The sequence below is a fragment of the Sardina pilchardus genome, chromosome 24, assembly GCF_963854185.1.
Source record: "Sardina pilchardus chromosome 24, fSarPil1.1, whole genome shotgun sequence".
NCBI lineage: Eukaryota > Metazoa > Chordata > Actinopteri > Clupeiformes > Clupeidae > Sardina > Sardina pilchardus.
The window spans coordinates 10,813,827-10,835,860 of NC_085017.1; the positions used below are offsets into that span (position 1 = coordinate 10,813,827).

Sequence of the window (22,034 nt, forward strand, 5' to 3'; positions counted from 1 at the left end):
TTACTGTAGGTCGCTCTCGGGTCAGGGGTCAGTGCTGGTGCAACAGCATGTGCACTCCCATGATCAGATCACGATCAAAGTCAAAGGAGAATCCCGGCAATTTTTCACATGGGTCTCAGTTTCACGAGATACAAGAACATTGGGGGCCCAGTAACATATTCCTAAGCGAAACAAGAATCCGAGTTGATTTGCAATCACACCTGTGCTGTGATTAGACACACTTTTATTTTTGTTTTCCCTCCAAGACAGATATTCCTAGTACTGTGTTGGGATCGGTCATATCTCATGTTCAGAACTAAGTATCTGCTTGCACTCAAAGGAACCACAAGAGGCGATTCTCCCCTTAAAAACCGATCTCTCCAGGATTTTTGCGGGCCTTTTTTGAGTTTGTTGCCTAAAATGCATGATTTTTGTGGCAATTAGCCAACAAGGGTCATCATCGCATTGCCTACTCAAATGTCAGTAAACCCAGCAACAGCAGATTCAACTTTAATGTTAGCTTTCTATTTGCTGACATCAAAACTGCAGCGGAACGAACAAGCTATAGGGCAGTTTGTCTGCACAGTGGTGAGCGTGGCATCTGGCTCAATATTCTGTGTGAGGGACTGTTGTGGTTGGTGAAATGTCACAGGGAAACAATGATGATTGGTCAAATTTGAGGAAAACTTGCGGTGTTTGGATGAAATTGCAATGTAGCCCAGAATTTGTGGGAAATGTCGCAACATTTCCATATCCTGAAGGGTATACTCTTCACAACTTCACTGTGTGTGTGTGTGTGCGTGTGTGTGTAAGACCGACAGCAGGCAATGTCTGCAGCCTGTAGACATAATTCCCATCTCTCCAGAGCTGTGATGTTGCCACGCAAATTTAGTGAGATTATTCAGGTCTCTGTCCTGTCTACCTATAACCATCTTGGTCCACACAGTGGTCGCTACACTTTTATAGCGCTGTAGGCACAAATCCAACATACATGGTCGTTGTTTCTGCCATCCATTATGTTGAATCAGATGTTTAACTGCTGCGTCTCTCTGTGTCCTAGGAGTGTCCGTGACCTCCAGCAACACTGGGGTTCCCGACATTTCGGGATCTGTTTACACCAAGACGCAGGTGAGACTCGCCTGCGCCAGTATCGACTGCAAACAACCGCACACCTGCACTAACATGAGCATGCTTTCAGAGCCGTTTTGAAAATGATTTAAAATAAAAAAAGCTATCAGCCGACAGTCTTATTGTTCGTAGTGTGAACGTGGCCCTTTATGAACCTGCCAAGTCTTACCTGCTGACAGCTAGATTGATTTTGTGTGTGCACGTGTCTGTTTTTGTCTTTGTGATTTATTGAAGGTTGTTGTGCCCGTAATTTCCCAACTATTAGCCACGATTTATACATTGACTTTGCAAAATGTCTTCGGCTAGGAGATTAATACACAGGGGCAGTTAACATGGTATTGATATAGTTTGGATTTCAAAAGACTTTCCTGCGGCTTATACACAATGCAGCTAATAGACAGGAAATTACTGTATTCATAAGGTTTCCCTTACTCTCTCTTTTCCACCTCTCTCCTCCACCTCTCAGCAGTCTTTTGAGAAGCAGGGGTTCCACACCGGCACTCCCGCGGCTCCCTTCAGCCTGCCGTCGGCCCTGGGCAGCGGGGGCCCCATCAACGCCCAGGCTGCCGCCGGCTACGCCCCGGCCCCCTTCATGCACATCCTAGCCCCCCACCAACAGCCCCACTCCCAGATCCTGCACCACCACATGCAGCAGGACGGGCAGGTGCGTTGCCGCTGGATATCACTTCCTGTTTGTCTTCGACTTGATTCGACTTGATGTGGCCGTCGGCAGCCGTTTTAAGATGACAGCATAACGTGATTATTTCTTAGGTTCTGAAACGTTTTTGACCATGATGTATGCACAATTCCGATTTAAAAACCTCAAGATGACTGCATAACCAGATTATATCTGAGACATGTTTTAAACTGGGATTGTGCAGACTGCATGGTTGCATAACGTGATTATTTCTGAGATTCTGATACGTTTTCAGTCATCTTAATAAGGCTGCAGGCGGCTACATCAGGTCGAATCTCCCTAGTGTCCTTCCCAGCAGCATACACAGCACCACAGTGGTTGAGGCGGGTGGTGGGGGGGGGTGTTGAGTGTGTCCTGGGTGATTGGTCCAATTTGGTCATGTGTTTTGTCTGTCTGTTCTTTTTCCTCCCCAGAGTGCCTCTGGACAGCGCAGTCAGGGTGCCTCCATCCAACAGAAATCCCAGATCACCAAGTCAGCTTACAACAGCTACAACTGGGGAGGCAACTAACAACTTCCTCCCACGTACACACACTCAAACTGACGCACGCATTAACACACTTACACCAACACACACATACACCCCTCTCGTGTGACCTTTAACCTGATGAAGTTCCCCATGCCCCCTTTCCTGTGTTGCCCCACCGCAGTGTCCAGCACTCACCACAGAGGGGCGCTGTGAGACAGGGGCCGTCTTAAAGGCCGAGGGGGTTTGTTTATGGTTGGAAATGGCCACTTCCAGAGCCGAGCGTTGAGTGTTTGGACTTTATTTTCCCCCCTTGCTTTTTTTGTCTTTTTTCTTTTCCCCCCTGTCTTTTCTGTACCCCCCCCCCCCTTCTTTGTCCCCTCAGTGTTTCAGAAGTCTCGCTCTCCTCTCCAACTGCTCTCTATTGTGTGTACCTAGATCGCCCCACCCTGCCCCCCTCCCACCTCTAAAGAATGTCTATAAGCTCGGCTCCTGTATGCCTGTGTCTGATTCTCTGTGTGTGTTGTTTGTTTGTTTGTTTTTCTTCTCCTCTGTGGTTGAAGAGTGAGGGGGTTGTGACTGGAGCTTGGTGATTCATTTGACACACACACAAACACACACACACACTCTTTGTTACTTTTTGAGTTTTTACCTGGTTTTCCGTTTTGGTTTAAAAAGGATCTTTAAAATCGGCAAAGCAGTTGTGAAGTTTATTTTTTACCAAATATAAATATAAAAGATGTATAAAAGTGAAAGATGTATAAGCAGAGTGTATGTATTTTGTCTGTGTGTTTGTGTGTGTGTGTGCGTGTGTGTGTGTGTGTGTGTGTGTGTGGTGGAGGGTGGCCTGTGTGTTGATCTTGGACTCGTTAATGTGGGGCATGTTGTTAGCCCTCTAAGGCACCTTTTCATATGTATAAAAACTCTTTATTTTCCTAACTGTTACCCTCAATCCCCCTCCCTGCCATTTATCTGGTCTCTGCAAGTTGTAGTCTTTCCCATTTTGCTTGTATGCGCAGATTTTTTGCGTGTGTGTGCGTGTCATGCAACTAAATTAACCAGGGTGCCTAGCAATGCTATTCACTGAAGAGATCAAAGTTCATCCTAGGCCACCCTTGTGGTTTCTTTTTTTTTTTTTTTTTCCTCTCCTTTCTTCCTCCCTCCTGAAACCTCCCCTTCAGTCTCCATGGCAACCTGCTCCTGATGGATCATTTAAGATGATTATTTGGGAACCTGAAGCTGAGTTACGATGGACAAAATGTTTCTTTTTTCCCCCTTTTTTCCTTTCTTTTTTTGTCAGTGGATTTCTTTTTGTACTGTGCGTTTTAAAGAAAAATAATTAAAATGGATAAACTTGTCTTGTACATATATATACATATATATATAAAAACACAAGTACTGTAGTCCTTGTTTGTTAGATGGCTTTCTTCCCAAACCCCCTTCTCAGATTCTCACAGACTTGTTAGGGTTTTTTGTTTGTTTGTTTCATATGTTTTTTATTTTGTAAAATATCTATAAATATTACGTAAATAAACAGGAAAAAGACATTTTCATCATTTTGGATGTGAATGTCTTTTTTAAGAAAACTTATTCTTGTACATCATTTGAGTTTGGTGAATTTGTCTGATGGTTTGGTGTTCTATGAACATCTATGAGGAATGTGCTCTTGGTTCTGGAATAAGCAACAAGGATTCCGATTCATTCAGCTGCCATATCATATTGTAAGTATGATCTTTGACCCAAACGATGGGTAATGGCTATTGCTGCCATGCAAGTCCCAGGTATGGACAAACAGGTGGCTAGAGAAGTTTGTTCCTCTCAATCATAGTTGAAGGGAATTTAAAGTTCTGTACAGATGCCTTGTATAAGTATTGGTTGTAGACCATATAAATCAGTAGATAGACGGCTGCTGTATTAAAGACTTCAGAATGACTGGCTATAGGAAATGTCAGCGGTCAACAAAATGTCAGAGGAATCCATATCTACACGATGTTATGTAGGCTCACTTTAAGTTCTCAGGAACTGTGCTGGGGTGGAGGTGTGTCTGGTCTGTGTAGGGTTTGAAAATAGGTGGTTGTATATTATGATCTCAAGGCACAGAAATGTGCTGTCCATCTGAAGGGGGGCGGGACTGTCTCATGACTGACATGTGTCATGGTAAGTGTAACTTCAGCTAGTAGGTTTATGCCAGAGCACGCCTACGGCTTTTCTGCCTGTCTTATTTAATTTATGAAGAGGGCGCTGCTTTACTCTAGTTTACGTTTATGTAATCAGATCCTTGAAGTATTATCACGCTCTTTGAAAGGAATTATCAACTGTATAAGGGTGTTGGATTAAAGTGGACTTTTGATATGCCCGCTTAGTTTTACGGTAACGGGACCAATTGCATCATGCCGTAAATTGAGTGTTTTACGACACTAGAACTCCTCAGTCTACTATCCAGGGAATGAAATCATATTCGTCCTGAAGTTTGCCTTAAATGAGCATATTTGATCTTTTTCGTGGATTTTTTGGGGTTCCTGGAGGACCCTACGGACGATATGGTCCAAGGTAAAGTAATTATTGGAGGATAACGTAATCTTTTTGATAATGTCCTTTAATAGGCTAGTTTGTTTACTTGCGCTAACGTTAGCTACCTAGTGTTTGCTAACAAGCTGGTTAGTAAACAGCTGTCAGTTTAGTCCCGGTGGTTTAGCCACAATCGATTTATTAATATTTTTCGTACTTGATTGTTGTGATTGTTGGCTTCAATTGATAACATGGCAAGTTCGCCTCATTTGATCCTTTCGATGTATTTGTTAGCCAAGAAACTTCAGCCTCATCGTGATAGAACTCTTCGACGTTGTTATCTGGGATATTTCTAAAGTGACAACTGTGTGGCTAAAGCTTGATTTAAGAAAATACGTTTTATTGGCAAGTCATCATACATTTAAAAACTAGCGTCTCGATAGGTCAAAATTCAATTGAGTCACTCCTCGATGATTCGAGAAGCCTGTTTGGGGTCCAGCAAGAAGTCACTTTGTTTCCACTAGCGCACATATACAATGCATGGTGTAGTAATATGCACGTTTGAAGCGTATCGTTTAAAAGTTACATTGCTGAAATAATAATGCAAAATACTTAATCACATGCCCTACAAAAATAATAGCGAAATGATGTAAGGTTGCTTTAGTGTGATAGCCTATACACTTGTGAATTTATCCCCACAGGGAACCCTTCTTCGATAGCATGACCCATGAAGAAGACGACGATGAGGAGGATGAAGGGGAGGATTTTTACCCTGGCTCGTTCGAAGGGCCTGGAGGTCGCGACCCGTTTGACGATTCCTTGCGATTCGGCTTCAGCATGGGACCTAACGGAATGCGCCTTCACGAGCCCCCGATGTTCGGACAAATCCTCAGGGAGATGGAGGATATCTTCGCTGAGCTCGGGCGCTGGGAGAACCGTCACGGACCGTTCGGTGCGTTAAACTACACGCTTGTGAGAGATTAGAGCCAGTATAGGATGCAAGTGTTCCCACTGTGTTCCTACATGACACTATGAAATTGGTCAACACTCAAACCCCAGCTGAAAACCAGTAAATTCTGGTCGATGGTTTTAGTTGCTATTTGTTGGTATGAAGCCATCATGTATCAAAACATCCCTTTAAATCCTCAATACTAGCTGGTCAACCTTAAGCTGATGAGTTGAACAGATATGTCTGCAAGGAAGTCTTTGTTGTGTTCTGCAGACAGGCCTAAATAAGGTGTATTTCTGTCATATGAGTTTGCTGACTTTGTTTTGATGGTACTTCATTAGCTATGAAACTTCATTAGCTCCATCATATTCTTGAATTTCCCCTCGGGGATCAATGAAGTAAATTAACTTGCTGTGCTTGTGTACCAAGGGATGCCCAGTCTAGAGCCGCCTCGTCCACCTCAGGGCAGAGATCCATGTGGAGAGTCTGGGGATAAAAACAGCCCCTTGAGGGATTTCATGCTGAAGGGCCCAGACGACAGACCCTCCCCCCAAGGCCCCCCACCCTCAGGTGCCCCCCCAGATAGCCACGGACCCAGTCCAGACTCGCCACTCCACCGCTGGTCACCTTTCTCAAAGGTAGGAGCAAACCTGGATGCCTTCTCACATACATGTTGCCACTAACATGCATGCACTAGTAGTAGTGTACAGTACACTGTGTGTTGCAAACATTCATGGCTTTCATACTTACAAGAAAATCATAGATATGTGTTTGGTTTGATCATATCCATGCTTGCTATATTAAATCTTCTGATTTGGTTGTTCACAACACTTGCACTGCGTGTTGGACACACTCACGGCCTTAAAGGTGAATTCTGGAGATTTATGTGAAAAATCACCAGAAGTTTCCTTTTACATGCTAAAGAAAAACAATAGAATTGTGTTTAGTTTGACCACGTCGATGCTCATCACTGACGATTGTTGATCCGTTGTTCTTATCAGTTTCAGGACAGCTGGCACGATGGTCTGTTTGGCGCTCCTCTGGGTGACAAAAAAGAAGATGGAGGTGAGACATGGGGTGCCTCTCGTTCGTCATTTTATACATCCTCCCCTCCTTCCTCAGTCCTCGTTCCCACTGATCTAGATAAAGAATGATGGGGTGGCAACAATGGGATAGTCTATCCAGTGTTTGTTATGGATCAGTGAGAACGAGCCTGAAGGACCGAGCATCGAGGGAGATTGTTATTTGAGTGCTGTAAGACAAACACATGACATACGACTGATACATACAGATGAGAGAAATAAATATGATAAAAATTGAATGCAATGCTTGCTGTGTTGTAGAATGTAAAGAATCTTGATGTCATATTTTGCCTTTATGCCAGTTTTCTGATGAAGTCTTCAACTCATATTCTCGCAATACTGGCATGGATGTAGAAATATCAGATACATTTCAGGTTCAGTCTGGTACAGTTTTCTAATAGGTTTAAGAAGTGGTTCTTGCCCCCAACCAGATGATAAAGCTGATTGTAGTCCCTATAGGCAAAATCTCCCACTCCGCAGCCGCAGTATTGTTTTTATTTGTATGTCGCTTTGGACAAATGCGTCTGCCAAATAGCCAGAACCAGAACTATAACCAGAACCAATGAACTCCATGCATGTCTATGGAGGCCTCTTTGAGTACTCATTAGAAAGCTCATCTTGTCTGGTGAGAGATTCTCACCCTCTCTCCTGCGGGCATTGCCCATGGCTTAGGGCCTGCCATGGGAAAAACCAGCCAAGCAGCTTACTGCTGTCTACTCAGCGGCGAAGATAACCAGCTGGGTCCAGTAGGGGTCCAGATTTACAATCTATTTGTGATCTCTCACTCTCTGAACTCGTTAAGGTCAGATGATGGATTAGTGCTGTAATGTATTGTGATGGTTTGGCGTGGTGTGGTGTGGAGAGGGAAAAGAGAAGGCCCATTGAGATGTACAGGATCAGAGGGCAAGACAGTGCACGTGTCACACACGTGTTTATCAGGTCCGAATCTGAAGCGTTCGCGTAGGGTAAAAATACTTTTAGAGGAGTCCTCAATTTTGTTTTCTTTTTTTTGTAACATACTGTACGTGCTGCTGTCACAGTTAAAATCATCTAGTATGAAATTACGTCATAGAAAATCATTTTATTTAATTGTGACCTGATAATCTGCTTGGGCTTTAAGAAACTGACCCATGTCGTTCACCCTGACTTCCTTCTCACTCTTCACTCTTCTTCCTCTCGCCCTCTCCTCGTCGTCGTCAGATTTGGACTCCCAAGTGTCCTCAGGCGGCCTGGACCAGATTCTGACGCCTGCCCCGGCTCAGCCCAGAACACGCAGCTTCTTCCAGTCCGTCACGGTCAAGAAGATTGTGAAGCCAGACGGGGTAGGTGTCTCATCAGCCAGCAGCCCCACGGTCCAGCAGACATACTGTAATAGATAAGGGTTCTATAGGAAACACGCACGCCTCCCTATGCAACAACTATAGCACCATGCTTATACTTCACACACCTGCCTAAGCAACAACTATAGTTACCATGCTTATACTTCACACACCTCCCTATACAACAGCGTTAGCACCATGCTTATAGTTTGCGCACCTCCTTATACAACAACGTTAGCACCGTGTTAGTAGTTCTGTTACATTGTCTATAAATGTCCACCATGAACCACCTCAGCACTTTTAGCACTTAGTCTGAGGGTCAAATTATCCACTGTCACAGTGGTTGAAAAACAAGGGCATGTTTGTAATACAGGATTACTTGTTTGTGATCTAAACCCTTTCTGCGGTACTAGAGCATCACTAGAGCAGTTGTGCATTACAGTATATGTCATCTTGGCCTTCGTGTGTAATTCTTGTCTGCACCGGCCCACAGTCAGTGGAGGAGACGCGTACAACGAGGGACGGCCAGGGCAACGAGGAGACGACGGTCACTCGCTCCGGGGGATCAGGAGGCCCCGAGGGGTCAAGGGGCCCCAACGGTCAGTGTATCTCCACGGAAACAGAGGACACTTACAAGCAGGTCCTAATTAAGTTGGTCACTAAAGATGATGGAGGTCCCGGCCACTAAGTTTCCTCTCCGGTTTCCCCTCACAGGTGATCCAGAGTTCTCCACCGACATGCGGGACAACATGGACATCTTCTCCAAGTTCTTTGGAGGCTTCAAAGGGTGAATCATCTCCTGCTATCGTCCATCTGGTCGCTCGTTTCGCTTCCCTTTATTTATTTCTGCATTAATGGGGATTGAGATTAATTCTGTGAATGAGTGCTGATTGTGTGTGTGTATGTGTGATATGATGCTCTGTTTGTTTGTTGCCAGGAATAGTAAACAATAAACAACAGTAAATCGCATAATGGAGTTATGATTTTCATATGGATAAATGTAGATAATTTAATTTACTCCAAAGAATGTTTATAAGAATGAGGTTATTTTATTTAGTAGGTATCGGTGTGGTTATATCAGGAACTGAGCATTGTTGTTTAATACATAGTTGATTTTGTGTGAGATGACATAACCAGAGCCTGTACAAAAGATTATTTTTGTAAAGCGCCTCCTGCTGACATGTGAAAGGAGAATAAACGAGTGATGCAAGAGCAGTCTTCCCCCCTTCTCATTATTGACTGGAAATCTTGACCGATGCCACATTATTTCCTTGATAACGTTTCCTCTGCACTATAGCCTTAATGTTGTTCTTAGGATAAGCGACTGCTAAATTAAATGTAAAAATGTTGATAAATGATGGGAAGAGGGGCAGTAGCTGAAAGAAAACACCTCAATCATTTTGGTTTGGGAGGACTTGCATATCTTTTTCATAATTTGAGTGGATAATTGAGTCTATGCAACAAACAACTGTAGAAGTATAAAACGAAATGACAACCATGTGACATGAATGTACGTGTGTATACCACTTAATCTACTGTAAAGAGGATTCTGCTCAGACACAGGCAGACTTTGTGAGCAAAATCCCCTTATGTGACGGCATCGATTATTTCCTCAAGTTGATTTTCTCTCTCTCTCTCATTTTTGCTCTTTCTCTTTTTCTTTTTCTTCTTCACTGATGTCTTATCTGGTGACCATCTATCTCTTCAGTCCACATCTAGCTTTTCTTGCAGTGGCTCCAAACCTGGATGTTTTTCAATATCTGAGTTTTGTTTAGTTCTGAAACATCACAGGCTTAATGTCCGATCTTCCTGTAATCGTCCAGTGGCTTTTAAAAAAGATGGGTTGGATGCGATTACATAACCGGTGAATTCCTCTGAACTCCAGTCTCAGCTTATCACACTATCGCATAACCACATTGGTTTTCATGAGACCTTTGCACAAGAATATGCGCTATATAAAATCATACAACAAACAAGATCATTCCTAACACATAATCACACACACACACACACACTCCACAGGCCATCACTCATTAACTGTGACGTTGAAGTCTTGGGAGTACAAAAGTACACAGGGCTCTGCAGTGCTGTCTCATAACACAGTTGTTTTTCTGCACGGGTGGCTTCTCTCTCTCTCTCTTTCCCTGGATCCTGGAGGTCACAGTCATTCCTGGGGAACCCACTGGTCAGCTCCTGGACGCTCCCCGTATTAGACTGACCCCAGAACAGAGGCAGCTGCCAGGATGGACCGGCTCTTGAGGAGGTGTCGCATTAGAAGCTCACTGGCTAGAGAGTGCCTAGCAGAAAGCCTGGGGGTCTACGTCATGATTGTAAGTGTGTGCGTGTGTGTGTGTCTGCATATGCGTCTTTCATCTCATAGCTGCAGACAGCAGCTAGTCAAAGGACAGATGGCAAATTTAAGGTTTTAGTGAAGGTGAAGATTTGCATTGATATTGTAGTGAATGTCTGTCACGTGTGTGTGTGTGTGTGTGTGTGTGTGTGTACACATATGTGCACGTCCGCACATACAGTATAATGTTTGTTTCACCCCATAGCTACTGACAAAAGCTAGTAAGACAGAAGGTTTTAGTGCAGGTGGAGTTTTGGTGTTGCAACATACAATATGAGTATTGGTGAGGTGTCAAATAATTTAAGGTTTGTGTCCATGCATCCTGCTAACAGCTTAGAGTGGTTTGCTGGTTGACCAGCTTGTTTGACCACATAGATATATATATTGACTAGATGTCGCCTTGAGCTTCTAAGCATACGTCAACACCGGCGCCATCTTGGAGCGGGGATTCTGAAGCTCTAAACTAGTTCACCCGTGTTGTCCAGTGTTACATATTTAGCTACTTTTGGGCATCCCGAGTGATTAAAATCTTATCTATTGACTAGCGACAAATTCGGCGACTTCTCACAATGATTTCAAACTCCGTTTCTCAGTTGAAACGTCAGAAAATCACTGTTATAGTGTCTTTTCCATTTGTGAATTAGTAAACTACATCACTCGCCAAACGCATCGCCACATGATTATAAAAGTAACGATTGGCCTATGTATCAGACCGTGTTAAAGCACAGAAGTAAATGTTCAAACAACTTACCATCTAACAACAGCAACTTCTGGTGAGATTACAACCTGAGTCAACGAGACAAGCAGCAGCCTCAACCATAGCCCTCCATTGTAAACATGGTTGAGTTCACTCAGAGTTCGTTTAGCGCTGGTCGTGAGCTAGCATGATGAGCTAGCGCAGCATGAATGGGATTCAATGGGGCTAGACGGGTAAGTTTATCTTCGTCATTTTAAAAAGCTTAGTTTTTCTCTGGACTCGGCGTAAATACACGTTTGTCAGTTGAAACAAACCAAAACACTACGAAATCGCTTGAGATTTTGACGATTTATGGTGATTTAATGTTCGATAGATCTTTGCCTGTATTGACGCCAATGCATTTAAGTGGAGTAGAACCCCGCTGTACGATGGCGTCTCTATCCACGATATTCCGCAGCCCAACAATGGGGGTCGCCATGACACCGAGACGGTTTTCTATTTCCGGCGAAGCTGCATTGTATCTGTTTTAACGTGACGGTTTACGGTGCTTAACATATCATAACGCATATAATAGTAAACTTTTCTATTTTATATCGGTTATATATGATGTAGTATATACATGCTGAGGGCAGAATTGTCAATATTTCGAAAGAAATTTAAGTTGAGGCATAATCTAGTTAGCTATGGAGAACGCACATGTTAACAGAATGAACGGAAGTTGAAAACAGTATCGTAACCATCGCAACGATACATATTTCCGGGTTAAGGAAAGAGGTGGATTGACGCATTCCTTCCTATGAACTGCAGCAGTCAAGGCGACATCTAGTCAATATATATATCTATGGTTTGACCATCCTGGGTGACCAGCAAAACTTTTGTGAAAACATACCTAAGCTGGGTTGCCCAGAGAGAGGTGGAGGAAACCCAGAAAAGACTAGCTAAACCCACCTTAAACCAACTTCCAGCATAAGCTGGTTTCCACATCTACTGATAAGGGAAGTGATCAAGCTGATATTTTTACTTGTCGTATCCTCTATCTATGGTAAACCAGACCCACAGCAGGTGTAATGACATCCCATTCTAAATCCATAGGCCTTAGTATGGAGTTGCATCTCCCCTTTGCAGGTGGGCTCTTGAGGAGAATTTCCACATAATTGTAGCGTCTGTCAAAGTTTTTCCCCCATTCATTCAGAAGTGTATTTGTGGTGTCAGGTACTGATGTTGGACAAGAACTGCTTGTTCATACCAAAGGTGTTTTATTGCTCAATCTATCACACTTCACAATGTCTTACATTCTCAGAAATGGAAGTACCAGTGTGTACCTAATTCGGTACAAATGCTTGTCGCTGGGGCAGTACCCTTTTGAAGTACAATAATGTACCCCTAATGCAGGTAGGCTACTGTTTGGTACCCTAGCCATTTGTACCCATCAAGGTACACTTGTGTACCTGTATATATCATCACAGCATATGGACCTTGCTTTGTGCACTGGGGTACAGTCATGCTGGAACTGAAAAGGACTTCTACTTTCTGAACTGTTCCCGAAAGAGTTGGAAGCATATAATGTAGCATACAATCCCTTCACAGACCCAAGCTCAACCCATGAAAAACAACCATTCTACCATTATCCCTCCACCAGCATCACTACACACAGTGTATGAAGTGAGGTCCATAACAACACGTTGAAGTGATTTTTGTATAGACCTTGACTGGATTGCAAAAAAACAGGTTTCTCTATACGTCATCAAACACCTTTGATGAGTTAGAAGAGAGATTGCAAGCCAGGCTTTCTTGTCCAAAATGTGAGTTCTCCTCTGAATGAACAGGCAAAAATTTCCTCAGACACTCAAAAATCTTCTGGAATTTGTTGTACAGCAATCAATCCTTTTGTTAAACCAGCAACATTAAGACCTAGAGCAATATTTTTTCATGGATGTAATGTCTCCAGGTGTTGAAAGTATTGAATGTATTGTAGCCTCTGTCTCATTATATGTATGCCTTGTCTTTTGTCATGCTTGACACTGTCCTTTGTGCCTATGTCTCTTGTTGGTTTGGTTGATGCTTAATGTGTTTTATGTCCTACATGTATGTCTACAGTACATGTTTGTCTATTGATGTTGTGTCTTACATGTACTGTTCCTGTCCTGCAATCCTTAAATGAGCTCCATGGATGCAAAAAGAATTTCAGCACAAACTGACAAATAAAGTTGTATCGTATCGTATCGTATCGTATCGTATCAAAATCCTTCCCATAACAATGGAAGATAGGCCTATGGATATAGAATGAGTGCCTATGGATTTAGAGAGGGTTGTCCTGTGGTGGCAGGTGTCCCAATACTTTGTATCTAGTGTAGAATGTTAATATGATGAATACTTACACAACATATAATTTCGTATGCAATTGCAATGAATCACAGTGCAATTGACGTAAATTATGCAATGGATAAAGCTTCAACATGCCAATGATTGTCCAACTTGATATCCTGACTACAGTCAATATTGATGTAATAAGCTATAAACCTATGAAGCATGTAGCTTTATAGGATTATAGTTTATGACATCAATATCGGTGTTCAGACAACTTTTATCAGCTTTCCACTGTCTACACCCTTCTGATTGCTTTTGCGATAAGATTCAAAACCGTGCAGGTATCCTTGGCATGTCCTATTAAAAATGAGAGCAGCTACTATCTGAGGACTTTGAAACAAAATTAATTTGAAGAGGTAGATAGCAGTTCCCAGGAACCATGGGTCAATTCCAGATTAATCACAGGAGCTGTTATCAGGCCCATCATCAAATGTGATGATGATGATGATGATGATCGCCCTTCATAATTTTGATCACAGTGGGTTATTGGCTCTTGGTCAGTGGTTCCATGTCCAGAGGAGCATATGAATTACATACCCCCCCCCCCCCAAATCCATGCATATTGTAAAGAACTTTTGTATCCCTTGCTGTACATTGTCACATTTCACCTTGAAAGTCTGTTTCCCCTCTTGCTGTGTTTTTCAAAGCTGTTTGGCTGTGGCTCAGTTGCCCAGGTCACGACCTCAAGGAACACCAAAGGAGAGTACCTGTCAATCAACCTGGGCTTTGCCCTGGGCACCACATTTGGTGTATACATCTCTAAAGGAGTTTCAGGTGAGTAGCTGTGTTGTGTTTTCATTAATTTACATCAACACATTCTTCTTTTTTAAAGTTATTTTTATATGATACAATAAAATGCTTACAGTTACACATGTGTTTCACACTCCCTTACATATCATCTCTTTAGAATTATAAGGCTTTATCTGTATTCTGAGTAGTAGAGATATTGAGCTTCAAAGTTTCAGAATTCCATAGAAAATATTGATGAGTTGAACAAGCCTCTTTAGATATAATGTCCAAAAATGCAAACAACTTCAAGGTCACTAATTCAATTTTTTAAATGATGGAATCATATAATTTTAAGGGGACAATATCAATCTGACTGTGATTTCATCAATCTGACTGTGATTTTAAATCAATTTAATATAAAAACAGATAGCATAAGCACAGACTCTCTGTAACATGTCTGTCTCTTTGCAAACAACTGCAGGTCAGAAATGTCAGTTTTAAGATGAATAAAACACAGCCCCTTTCCTCCAGGTGCTCATCTGAACCCGGCAGTGTCTCTCAGCCTCTGTCTTCTGGGCCGACACCCTTGGGTGCGTCTGCCGTTCTACATCGTCTCTCAGCTCTTAGGCGCCTTCCTGGCCGCAGCTACTGTCCACCTCCAGTACCACGGTAAGGAGCGACAGTGACAATCAGTGACAAACGGAAAAAGAAAAGCTTAGTTATAATATAACCTTTTTTCTTCTTTAGTTTGTTTATTATCTTTTACAAATACAAAGTAAAAATACAGACACAGGATAGTGATATATGGCTAAAGCACAATAGGAAGAACAATTCAGTATCACGGTAGGGAGGGACATCAGTGACAGACGGAAAAAGAAAAGGTTAGTTATAATGTAACCTAACCTGAAGGGCTTTCTCTGATGCTGTGAATGGCAGTTTGCAGGAGTTTGAGGTTATGTACAGTTTTATATGTATTCTTGTGCAATGTTATGTATTGTAAAAAGTTCTGAGTGGCTGTTGACCCTGTTAAAGTGCTGTGGAGTGAGATTTATGAACTGTAACATAGCAAGCAACATGTTTAACGGCCCTTTTTACTGTTTTTTTTAACTGCCTCTGTAGCTTCTTGGGTGTACTCTTTTAATGTATATGATTTTTATCCTGCAACACCTCCAATGTTTGCATACTGTATTTTAAAGAATATATTGTGTGTTTAACTTAACTTTGTTTGATGAACATCAGGAGCCTTGCACATCAACTTTTTTGCTTTTTTCAGTCCATGTTTTGTTTTCACACACAGTGTGGTTGATGTGATTGTGTCTGAATTTGCGTATGCACAGATGCCATTTCGGCCTTTGGTGGACAGGAAGTGACCGGACCCAATGGCACAGCTGGCATCTTTGCCACCTACCCAGCAGACTACCTTTCTCTGGGCTCTGGAGTCCTGGACCAGGTCAGCCCCCCCACGCCCTCTGCTGGCTATTATCTTAATGCAGTTTGGTTAAACTTCACTTGAGGGGATCTACATAAGAGTGACATGGCACTGTCATGATTGCGTCATAAACATTATAAACAAGTCTTAGACGTTTGTGACAACACTTAAGTCATTAAGTGTCATTAGCGGGTTAGGGTTAGAAGTTAGAGGTTAGGGTTCATGTGTCATGACGGTGTCAGTGTCACTAGATACCTCAAAATAAAGTGTGCAATAACCCAGTCCAAATGGACAGCACATATATGACAATAGACTCACATGTACTGTAGAGTAAGAGTGCAAAGATACGGCCCAGTGCCAGCAGGCTTCAAACTCCCATTTGCAAAATCAATGTACTGTATAACCTTTAGTTAATGGTCAGGACATTACGGTATGACTGTAAAGCTATGTGGTGTGACATGTCATTATGTCACTGTAAATAGAAAGCTAACAGACATGCTTCCTGGCATGGCTCTTGGAGTTGAGACTTCACACCTTGACTCCCAGACATCCTCCTCGGTCTGAGGTCTTAAGAGGGCATACCAGTCTAGTCCCATAATACCATTAGTGTATGGAGTGGCGTCCAACATCCAAACAAAAGTGTGTTGTAAAGTAAAATCCTGTTTTGTTTATTCTGTCAAACCCAGGGTCTATCATAGAATGTTGGGAATGGTTACATGGACATTAATATTCCGATATTAACCTGGTTAAGACCATATTCAGAATAAGATAATCCCATGTAAACATCATTTTCCGATTGCCTTAACCGGAATAAGGTCATTTTCGGAATAAGCATAACCGGAATAAACTAGGTGGAGTATTCCGATCATATTCTGGTTATGTAGGTGCTTTCTAGACATGTAAACACCTTATTCGGAATAATGACGTTCTATTGGAATATTCACGGTGTTTCGCGACAATTACAGTTTTTGCCTATTGCTTACACACTAAAATCAAATGCTTACACCAAAGCCTCAATACCTTAAGTTCTTGAATTTTACTTTACACACAGTGTAACCATAGCTTAAACACATTCTCTGCTTTGCACATTGTTTGCAATTCTGCAAAACACTTTTTGCGAAACACTACACACATTTTCTTTCTGCAAAACCCTTTTTCAAAACACTACACACTTTTTCTTACATTAAACACTTTGTGCAAAAACAAAATCCCCTGATATCATTGGGAAAACACTTTGTTCAAAATGCTAAACTCATCTGGCAATTGCAAGCACTTACTTATATACCTGAAAACACGTGCACAGAAAACATAACACCAATCGGTCTGAACCTTAGCACTACAAATAGGCCTCAGGTAAGCCATTTTGAGAACTATGGGTGCCTCTCAACATCTCTCCTCGATCCTCGATGCTTGATCCTCGAGGGGCGTTCCCACTGATCTATAACTAGCACTGGATAGACTATCCCATTGTTGTCCCCCCATCATTCTTTATCTAGATCAGTGAGGACGAGGATCGAGGAAGGAAGGGAAGGTGTATAAAAGACCAAAGGAGAGGCACCCAATGAGAGTAAGAAGTATAGGAGGACAAGGAGAGAGAGCTGTCGGACGTGGAAGAGGAAGAGGACAAGGACAAAGACAAGGACCAGTGCAGAGATGTGTCTCAGATGACATCAGGGCTGCTCTGGTCTGAGATTGGCTATATGAATTTCATATATCAAAAGTTGTATACCTGCCCCCTTACAGCCCATTTCTAAATGCAATCGAGGAATTACAGTATTTTCTGCATGGCGGTGGAAAGTTCATGTGAAGACATTGGGGATCAATCCCCCCCCCTCACATACACACTACTGTAACTTGCACATACTGTATACACTCACAGACACACACACACACACACACACACACACACACACACTCACATGCACATACACACTCACAGACAAACACACACACACACACACACACACACACACACACACACAAAACAAATATGTATGTTGTTTTTTTTCAATCGCAAATTATCCAGTAATTGTTTTTTTTTCTTTTGTTTTGTTGCTATATTTGACGTTTCTATTTCTCTTTATTTCTGTAAGAATGTTTGTTTTTTGCAAAAACTCTTGATTGATTACAACTTTTGAGTTTTACAGAAGACGAGGTCTGAGAAAATGACCAAAAAAGATACAAAAAAAAAATACAAAGACGGCAGTGTTTCATATAAAGCACATCAGTGTGTTACTGGTGATATGTAGGATAATTCAAATGGTGCTTGTGTGTTTAGTTTTGTTGCAAGAATTTAGTTTTTAGAAAGGAGTGTTATGTTTTGATTGCAGTGTTTCATTTTGGCATAGATGTGAGTTGTTTATCCCCAAGTGCTATGTCTTATATAGCTGTGTGTAGAGTTTTGACATAATGAGCCAAATGCTGCAAAACGTGTGTAAGCAATAGGCAAAAACTGTAAACACAGCATTGTGGCAAATAACAACAAACTGTTTGACGGCCCATGGTATTTCTTCTGTCGCGACAGTGAAAGAAAAGAAAAACACCTTCTGGCGGCAAACTTCCAAAGTTATTAATAAGCGGGGCCTCAGAAAAGATGTCGAGAATGAAGAAGAAGGTAGGCTACACTTCGAAGCGAGGAAGAAACACGTTAGACAGCATATAGCGACATACAGTAGGCTATGCTAGTGATAAAGTTACTATGGAAACATTCAGGGAAGGAACGTTAGAACTTTCATTAATCAGAGTAGTTCTATGCTGCGTGTCATGTAAATGGGAATATGAACGGAGTATTCTTTTAATAACTCATGTAAACACCTTATTCTGAATATTGTCGATATTCAGAATAAGGTCCATATTCGGAATATGAATGTCCATGTAAACGCAGTCATTGTTGGTCAATTCACTTCTCTAAGGGCATTCACACGAGACCGTTTAGTCCGCACCCGAGTTTGTTTGAAAGTGTGAAAGCAGTCTTCCGAACCCCGGTGTGAATCAGAGTCAGCTGGAAAACAGTGGTCTGGTGGTATTAATTATGACTTAAATATTCATAGTGTTCTTTGCAGGCTTTTTGTGTGGAAGGTTGACCGCTTATGAGGATCACTGTCTGTCATTCTCCAAAACTCAGAGCCATTAGAGCAGGAAAACATTGTCAGGAACAAAAAAAAGTGCGTTCCAGAAAAGTTGGATATTTCCTAGGGTGAGATAAGGTAAATTGGGACATCAGGTAAAATGGGACAAAGTTGGTTTTAGACCTTTATCTCTTTAAATATTAGCTGCCAATCAGAAAACATGTCATTATATTGTCACTACATATGTCCTTTACCAAATAAAATCATTTTGATTGGTCTAAAGTATCACAAATGGGAGGTGCCAAGATTAAAAACATCAGTGGACCCAATAATTGCAAGGAAAGCCCCATGGCAAGCCGATTCTGTCTTAATGATCATAAGGATATTGTAGTTGAAACAAAAACAATATTATACAAAACTCTCATGAAATGTATGCTATTTCATGAGAGGTTTAAATTAATATCAAAACTTTTGGGCTATGTCCTTTACTTTTTAAGGAAAATGAATTTTAGTGACTTTGGTGTGCATCAGGCAAATTGGGACAAAAAAATCAGCTAAAATGGGACACTTTTACATTACATTTGCCATTAGCGTTAAGGTGTTAGCATATTAGCCGCATATTAGCCTTTTCACACTCAAAGTAGGCCCATACACTCACACACACTTACACACACTTGCACGCTTGTGCTTGTGCACACACACACCCACACACACACACATCTGAACACTATCATTAAATAATTAAAAAATACAAATAAACATTGTCATTATTCTACAATTTGTTGCACATTTTTCAATTCTAAACTGACTGTCCCATTTTACCTGACCGAGTGTCCCATTTTACCTGAACACTTTCTTGGTCTGAGGTATGGTGTCTTGTGGTCTTTGAAGGTTAATATCTTTAAAAATATTATATTTGGAAGCATATTTTCTGCACAGAAATGTTGCTAAGACTCATATGAAGTGATAAAAGTCTTCACTTTCACCCTGTTTGGCATTTTAAATAGTTTTATTTGTGATCTACCAAAAAGTGTCCCAATTTACCTTATCTCACCCTAGTTGGAGTCTCCCAATTTCATTCTAGATTAATTTGGAGGTCAAATGTTTTGGGGGGAAAAGTACAATGGAAAGCAACTTGAAATCAGAGTATCCATTTCTAATTTCCATTTCCAAGACTTGCAAAGCTGGCAAAGAAGTCCGAGCTGTTTGGAATGCAGTTTAAGATCCTTGAGCACAAGGAATTTCAAAACTTATAAATGCTTATTTATGAGTACATGACAATAAACTTTGAACTTGGACTTGAACTGTTCTGAGTTGTTTGGAGTGCAGTTTAAGATCCACTGTTCTGAAGAGTTCTCCTGAATGACCTGATGAATGATCACCTTTGACCTCAGCGTTGTGTCTGTCGTAGATCGTTGGAACGGCAGCTCTGCTGCTATGTGTCCTGGCGATCGGAGACGAACGGAACACGCCGGCCCCTCGGGGCCTGGAACCTGTCCTGGTGGGGGCCATCGTCATGGTGATCGGCGTGTCCATGGGATCGAACAGCGGCTACGCCATCAATCCTGCACGTGACCTGGGGCCCAGGGTCTACACCTACATAGCCGGGTGGGGGGAAGAAGTGTTCAGGTGAGTTGCTTAACAGCTGTCCAGCAGTTACAGGCAAATCATGCAGTTATCAGCAGTGTAGTGTAAAATCTTCATAGATCCTGAACAATGCAAGCTTTTACAAGTGGAATTGTGCACTAAATGTGACTAAAGGATATTGAATCATTTAAAATCAGCCCTAAAGAACAATGTCTCTCTCTCTCACACACACACACACACACACACACCTTTTCACGCACATTTTTTTCTTTCTTTCTCATACACACACACAAACACAAACACGTCTCTCACCTACTCAAACACATTTTCTCTCTCTCTCTCACACACACCCGCGCACACACACACACACACACACACACACACACCTCTCATCTACTCAAACTCATTTTCTCTCTCTCTCTCTCACACACAAACACACACACCTCTTTCATCTATTCAAACACATTTTTTTCTCTCATACACACACACACACACACACACCTCTCTCTGACCTACTCAAACACATTTTTTTAATCTCTCATACATACACACACTACCCCCCCCCCCCCCGCCTCCCTCACCGACTCAAACACTTTTTTTTCTCTCTCTCTCACACACACACACACACACACACACACACTCATCTCTCTGCAGTGCCGGGCAGTCGTGGTGGTGGGTGCCGGTGGTGGCCCCCTCCCTGGGCGCTGTGGTGGGATCACTGCTGTACGAGCTGCTGGTGGGGGCACACTTCCCTGACGCAGACGCAGACGCCCTCACGGACGGACACGTCCTCACCAACCACCCAGCGCTGGAGCTCGGGGGCAAACATCCAGACGGGGACATTCCTAAACCGGCAAACCCACTGACCTCCCAGGAGTGGCCGGAGAGGCCCGCCTGAGGCTGTGCGTGGAGAGCAAAGATCCTAGAGCAGAGGGGCGGAGATTAAAGGGGCAGTCAGCGATTGTGCAGGAAGTCAAGTTTGTTTATGTTTAAGTTTGTAGTTACATTTATTAGCAGACGCTTTTTTTTGTATTTTTTTTTTTTACTTTATTGCCTTTATTGATAGGACAGTGGAGAGAGACAGGAAGTGAATGGGATGGGAATGGGAATGAGAGAGGGGGGGGGGGGGTGGTTGCCTAGTCTTTGGTGCCTTGGCTGCCTACAGAGACTGTTTAGTTTACAGTGCGCTCACAGAATGGGCAGCTAACAGATCATGAAGAGATGATTTCTGAATGCGACAAAAAATGTTATGGGCTTCAAAATCGTGTTTGATTGCTTACTGTGCCTTTAAGGACTCTTCTCCCAGATGTGGTGGGAGGCTTTGTGCTCAGGGTGCCATGACAGATCTGATGAAGCTTCAGAGCGATGATGCTGATGAAATGTTGACTCAATCCTCCTGATCCGATCTTACTGTAGGATTCTGACTACAAAGGGACTTCTTACACTTTTCTTTATGAAGATTATGGTAATCACAGTTTTGAGACGATTAGAGGCATAACTTACACAGACTGGGTCTGTCAGATGTCTGAGGAGACTGTACTGCACTGATATTGGACTCAAATATATCCTACTAATCAGTTTGCCTTGTAAGTTTCAACAAATTCAATGCATGAAGCTGCACAAGGTCCACTGTATCCCATTACTGAGTGCAAACAATGACTGATTGGTTAATATCTCATTT

The 22,034-nt window shown here is 42.3% G+C and overlaps 3 protein-coding genes across 10 annotated transcripts in view; all 3 read left to right on the plus strand.

The window, feature by feature from the left end:
* ubap2l (ubiquitin associated protein 2-like) overlaps positions 1-3,858 on the plus strand; it is a 32,074-nt gene extending 28,216 nt beyond the window's left edge. For 5 of the 8 annotated variants that reach the window (XM_062529078.1, XM_062529077.1, XM_062529082.1 and 2 more), the window contains 3 exons: positions 1,040-1,107; positions 1,574-1,771; positions 2,218-3,858. In XM_062529078.1, coding sequence (XP_062385062.1) covers positions 1,040-1,107; positions 1,574-1,771; positions 2,218-2,313 — 362 coding nt within the window. In that variant the 3' untranslated portion in view covers positions 2,314-3,858. The remainder of the gene's footprint in view (positions 1-1,039; positions 1,108-1,573; positions 1,772-2,217) is intronic. The other 3 variants (XM_062529079.1, XM_062529083.1, XM_062529084.1) reach the window with 1 other exon arrangement.
* An 803-nt stretch (positions 3,859-4,661) lies between these two features.
* Positions 4,662-9,339, plus strand: hax1 (HCLS1 associated protein X-1). The gene is made up of 7 exons (XM_062529092.1): positions 4,662-4,818; positions 5,478-5,728; positions 6,155-6,363; positions 6,727-6,790; positions 8,008-8,129; positions 8,620-8,725; positions 8,841-9,339. The coding sequence occupies exons 1-7, from the start codon at positions 4,748-4,750 to the stop codon at positions 8,915-8,917; spliced, it is 900 nt and encodes a 299-aa protein (XP_062385076.1). The 5' UTR covers positions 4,662-4,747; the 3' UTR covers positions 8,918-9,339.
* Positions 9,340-10,283: 944 nt separating this feature from the next.
* Positions 10,284-21,428, plus strand: aqp10b (aquaporin 10b). Its single transcript, XM_062529090.1, has 6 exons — positions 10,284-10,456; positions 14,188-14,314; positions 14,801-14,938; positions 15,607-15,719; positions 20,178-20,395; positions 21,008-21,428. The coding sequence occupies exons 1-6, from the start codon at positions 10,370-10,372 to the stop codon at positions 21,249-21,251; spliced, it is 927 nt and encodes a 308-aa protein (XP_062385074.1). The 5' UTR covers positions 10,284-10,369; the 3' UTR covers positions 21,252-21,428.
* Positions 21,429-22,034: the final 606 nt, after the last annotated feature.